Source organism: Mustela nigripes, chromosome 6, assembly GCF_022355385.1.
Source record: "Mustela nigripes isolate SB6536 chromosome 6, MUSNIG.SB6536, whole genome shotgun sequence".
Lineage (NCBI taxonomy): Eukaryota > Metazoa > Chordata > Mammalia > Carnivora > Mustelidae > Mustela > Mustela nigripes.
The window spans coordinates 78614425-78620489 of record NC_081562.1 but is presented as its reverse complement, the minus strand read 5'-3'; the positions used below and the strand labels follow the sequence as shown (position 1 = coordinate 78620489).

The 6065-nt window shown below is 35.4% G+C and overlaps 1 protein-coding gene across 1 annotated transcript; it reads left to right on the top strand.

The window, feature by feature from the left end:
* The first annotated feature begins 214 nt into the window (after positions 1-214).
* On the top strand, positions 215-544 carry LOC132020657 (large ribosomal subunit protein eL33-like). The gene has a single exon (XM_059404801.1). It carries the CDS (start codon positions 215-217, stop codon positions 542-544), a length of 330 nt encoding a protein of 109 aa, XP_059260784.1.
* Positions 545-6065: the final 5521 nt, after the last annotated feature.

Here is a 6065-nt window from a genome sequence, read left to right as displayed (position 1 = left end):
AAGAAATTATGTCCGTATTCACTTTCGTGTCTTTAGTTTTTGAAATTTTTAAAATGTTAATTTCTATCAATATTGCTATCATTAGATATTATATGTATCTGTCTAATAAATCCACTTAAAATAAAACTATTTTTATTATAAAAGAAGCCTTTCTCATTCTGCCATCTTGGATCCTGTGGAGGCTGCTAAGAACAGAGCTCCTAAAAGAAAAACTATGTCTGAAAGGTTGTGGTCCAAGGCCATTTTTGCTGGCTATGAGTGGAGTCTCTGGAACCAGAGGGAACACATGGCTCTTCTTAAAACTGAAGGTGTTTATGCGCAAGATGAGATTGAATTCTGTCTAGGCAAGAGATATGCTTATTACAAAGCAAAGAACAACACAGTGACTCCTGGTGGCAAACCAAACAAAACCAGAGTCATCTGGGGAAAAGTAACTCACGCTCATGGAAACAGCAACGTGACTCATGTCAAATTCCAAAGTGACCTTCCTGCTAAAGACATTGGCCAGAGAATCAGTGTGGTGCTGTATCCCTCAAGGATTTAAATTACTGAAGAGTAATTAAATAAGGGTGTAGATTTGTTCTCTCATTTAAAAAAACTACAACTATTTCTATTATAAAAGAAAAATTTTACTTGGTAAATAAAAACGTTGAGTACAGAATGGTATCAAATTAACGAGTCTCTATTCCATTAGCACACAAAGCCTCCCTCTTTGAGATAATAACCCAGTGATTTCTAGAGTTAGCTCTTCTGAAAGTTTCATTATTACGTGACATTAAATGCTTTTATCTCTATTTCTTGACTTATAAAACCACATCTATTTTCTCCCTTTTACGACAAATAATGCACTTACACTAGGACCCACCTCCCATACTCATTCTCAATCACTATTTCTGTTTCTTATATTACCATGGACTTTTATTCATCATTGGAGGTAACTGTGAATAATTAATTTGAACTATTCTTATAATCCTTTATATAAGAACATATTCCAACTCAACCTAAGCTAATACACAGTCTTATTACAGTTATTTATAAGATCTGTTTTAAAAATAGGTAAGATTTATTTGGAAATGTCTTCACACTTTATGAGATAACTGTACATCAAGATATAGTGCCTGGCATGAAACCAACACTAATTCTCAATCTTTTGCCTTGGAAAACTATTGTTCTTTACAGCTTGAGCTCACAAAGAAGTTAGGGCTGGTATGAAGGAAGGGAGGGATAAGTAGAGGATTTCCTACAGTGAAATCCCCTAGCAAGTGTGGAAAGAATGAGAAGACAGGGGGCGTAGATTAGTCTGGCACCATTCTTCACTGAAATCTTGACAAAAAGACCTTGAGAGAAAAGGATGTATTGGTAGCACTCACCTTGGACATCCCACGACATCCCACCTCCATCAGCCAGGACTTCCTATCGAGTGATGGTTTCTCCTTTTGGGTTGTCTTGGGGAAATACATCTCTCAGTTTTACTGGCATAAGACTCCCTATTTTGACAGGTCTTCAACTTCTACATTGAGCAGCATATTTACTAGATGACCCAGGCCCTTTAAGAGAATCCAGATTTTAAAAAATAATAAATACTGGGGTGCCTGGTGGCTCAGTCCATTAAGCATCTGCCTTTGGCTCAGGTCATGATCTCAGGATCTTGGGATTAGGCAGGCCCCACACTGGGCTTTCTGCTCAGCAGGGAGTCTGCTTCTCTCTCTCCCTCTGTGTACTCATTCTCTCACTCTCTCTCTTAAAGAAATAAATGAAGTCTTTAAAAAATTATAATAATAAATACAAAATTATCAAATACTTCTCTGCCATATTTTTATAGGTTTCAGAGAGATTATGTTCTGTATTATAATAATAGTAATAGTTTGTGTTTGCATAGAGCTTTCCAGTTTGCTCAGTGCTTTCCCGCATATGATCTAATTAGATGTTCACCGTAAACTTCAGTATTAATATGAGTAATTAATTAATATGATATTCAAAAATTATATGGATTAGTAACTTCATTCCATAATGATGGACAAGCCTGTTGCAGACATCTCTTTCCATGATGAAAAACAAGAGCTGAACTACATGTACATGTATACCTATATATATATTATTTCTTTAAAGACATTAATCCTCAAAGCTATGGAGCCAAAATCCCAAAAAGAAGGGAAACTTAGAGGAGCTCCTGAGTGGCTCAGTCATTAAACATCTGCCTTCGGCTCAGGTCATGATCCCAGGTCTTGAGATTGAGCCCCGCATCAGACTCTCTGCTTGGTGGTGGAAAACCTACTTCTCCCTCTCCCATTCCCCCTGCTTCTGTTCCCTCTCTCGCTATGTCTCCCTCTGTCAAATAAATAAATAAATAAAGTCTTAAAAAAAAAAAAAGAAGAAGAAGAAGAAGAAGGGAAATTTAGAGGGGCAATGCCAACTCTTGGTACTGCTTTTGCCCTTGAATCAGTTTTGGATTCCCAAGTGACTATTAAGATATCAAGATGGTGAATAAAAAAAATGGCAACTTAAGAAGCTAAAAAGCTGAGTAAAACTTTTTACAGTTTTATAAGAGGGACAAAAGTTGGAGTTCAGAAGGAAAAATCCATATTAAACTACCCAGATTTTTATTTCAGAACACAAAAGGCCTTCACTTTAGGAATAGAGAAAAACCTAAATTAAATCAGTGCTCACAAAGACTGAATTCCAGATTTGAATTAACCACTGATTGGGTTAAGGTGATTGACCCATACCCTAGCTGCTTGACAGATGCAAAACTACATTCATTCTCTAGGGATACAGAAAGCACATCAAAAGGCTCAATTTATCTCCACAATTGTTCATGTCTGAGGTCCTGTGGTCAATCAAACATGACTAGGCATATCAGAAAGTAAGACTATGTGGCCAAAAACCAAGATAAATAAAGCAGAAACAGACCCACAGAAGAAAAAGAGATATTAAGTTATTAGACATGTACTTTAAAATATCTCATTTATATGTTGAAGAAAGTAAATGGAGATAGATAATTTTATCTAAAAAGAGAAACAAATGAGAATTCTAAAACTGAGAAATTCATTTGCTAAAATTAAAATTTTAATAGATGGGTTAACAGCAGAAACAGACACGAAGAGATGATTAATGAAACTAAAGGTCAAACGAAAACATTCAGACTAAAGCATAGGAAACAAAAGGATAAAAAAAATACTGGGTGCGGGTAGTAAAGGACATGGTATTCCAAGAAAATATTTGGAGTCACAGAAGGAGAAGAAAGAAAGAACATTTCAAAAGTCATTTTGAGGGAATAATAGTCTTAAATTTTGCAGAACTGAAAGAAGACAGCAAGCCACAAAATTGAAAAAGTGTTTCAAATCTTAATCAGGATAAATTTGAAGAAAACTGTATGTGCAAATGATAGTGAAAGTGCAGAAAACCAAACACGAAGAGAATTTTGAAGGAACCAGAGCTTTGGGGGGCAGGGGAGGGGGAAGAAATATTTTCTTTTAAGAGAATCAATAAGACTGAGGCCTGACTACTTCACAGAAACAATATAATCCATATGACAATAATGAAAACTACAAGTGCTGGAAGAAAATAAATAGTTGCTAAATGCTAATCTAGACTCTATTTCCAACAAAAATGTTCCTCAAAGCAAAGGCAAAAAAGTAATTTTAAAATCAATAAAATGGATCTACACTAAAAGGAAAATTAAAGTAAGTACTTCAAGAAGAAAGAACAGATGATAGCATGAAAATGCAGGAAGAAATATAGAGTAATAGAAAGGGTAGAAACATAAGTACATCTAAGTTAATACTGAATGTATGAAATATCATCCTGAGCTTAAAAATATATAGAATTAAAATACATGACAATAATAACAAAAAGTGGGAGGGAGAACATGGAATTAAAATGTTCTGAGGTCCTTACATTACGTGGAAAATTGTAAAATAACTAATTGGTATGAAAAACTAATAAGTCAAAATAGCATACTGAAATATATAGAATTAAATTAGAACACAACAAAAAGATTATTCTTTTAAGATGTGATTTTCAGAACTTAAGCAATTTATTTTTAAAGAACGTATGGACCAGGGAAGAAGTCATAATAGAAATTGGGAAATAGCAGAGAAGAGTCAAGATGGTGGAAGAGTAGCAGGCAGAGATGACATTAGGTAACAGGAGATCAGCTAGATAGTTATCAAACCATTCCGAACACCTAAAAATCCAACAGGATATCTAAGAGAAGAAAAGCAACAATTCTAGAAACAGAAAGTTGACCACTTTCTGAAAGTATTTTATTCTCTTGTTCATATATTCTTATCTGGGTAAAATGACAAGGTGGAAAAACTCACCACAAAAAAAAGAACAAGAAGCAGTACCAATGCCTAGGGACCTAATCAATACCAATGATAGTAATATGTCAGATCTAGAATTCAGAATGATGATTCTCAAGGTGCTAGCTGGCTCGAAAAAGGCATGGAAGATATATTGAGAAACCCTCTCTGGAGAAATAAAAGAACTAAAATCTAACCAAGCTGACATCAAAAAAGCTATTAATGAGGTGCAATCAAAAAAGAAGGCTCTTCCTGCTAGGATAAATGAGGTAGAAGAGAGAATTAGTGACACAGAAAACCAAATAATGGAGAATAAAGAAGCTGAGTAAAAGAGAGACAAACAAATACTGGACCACAAGGGGAGAATTCGAGAGATAAGTGACACCAAAAGACAAAACAATATTAGACTGGGATTTCAGAAGAAGAAAAGAGAGGGGGGCAGAAGGTATATTGGAGTGAATTATTATAGAGAATTTCCCTAATATGGCAAAAGAAACAAGCAACAAAATCCAGGAAGCACAGAGAACCATTCTCAAAATAAAAAAGAATAGGTCCACACCCCATAATCTAATAGTAAAACTTACAAGTCTTAGTGACAAAGAGAAAATCCTGAAAGCAGCCTGGGACAAAAAGTCTGTAAGATACAATGGTAAAAATATTAGATAGGCAACAGACCTATCCACAGAGACCTGGCAGGCCAGAAAGAACTGGCATGATATATTCAGAGCACTAAATGAGAAAAACATGCAGCCAAGAATACTATATCCAGCTAGGCTATCATTGAAAATAGAAGGAGAGATAAAAAGCTTCCAGAACAAACAAAAACTAAAAGAGTTTGTAAACACCAAACCAGCTCTATAGGAAATTGAAAGGGGTCCTCTAAGCAAAGAGAGAGCCTAAAAGTAGTAGATGAGAAAGGAACAGAGACAATATACATACAGTAAGGGTCACCTTACAGGCAATACAATACACTAAATTCATCTCTCTCAACAGTTACCCTGAATGTTAATGGGCTTAAATGCCCCAAAAGACACAGGGTATCAGAATGGATAAAAAAACAAAACCCATCAATATGCTTCCTAAAAGAAACTCATTTCAGACTCAAAGACACCTCCAGATTTAAAGTGAGGGGGTGGAAAACAACTTACAATGCTAATGGACATCAGAAGAAAGCTGGGGTGGCAATCCTTATAACAGATCAATTAGATTTTAAGCCAAAGACTATAATAAGAGATGAGAAAGGACACTATATCATACTCAAAGGGTCTGTCCAACAAGAAGATCTAACAATTTTAAATATCTATGCCCCTAACATGGGAGCAGCCAATTATATGAACCAACTAATAACAAAATCAAAGACATACATCAACAATAATATAATAATAGTAGGGGACTTTAACACCCCCTCACTGAAATGGACAGATCATCCAAGTGAAAGATCAACAAGGAAATAAAGGCCTAAGTGACATATTTGACCAGATGGACATCACAGATATGTTCAGAACATTCCATCCCAAAGCAACAGAATACACATTCTTCTCTAGTGCACATGGAATATTCTCCAGAGTACATCACATCCTGGGTCATAAATCAGGTCTCAACTGGTACCAAAACATTGGGATCATTCCCTGCATATTTCAGACCACAATGCTCTGAAGCTAGAACTCAATCACAAGAGGAAATATGGAAAGAACCCAAATACATGTAGGCTAAAGAGCATCCTACTAAAGAATGAATGAGTCAACTAGGAAATTAAAGAAG

Excerpts from the sequence above, each read along its gene's own strand:
- LOC132020657 (XM_059404801.1), top strand. The coding sequence starts at position 215 with ATGTCTGAAAGGTTGTGGTCCAAGGCCATTTTTGCTGGCTATGAGTGG.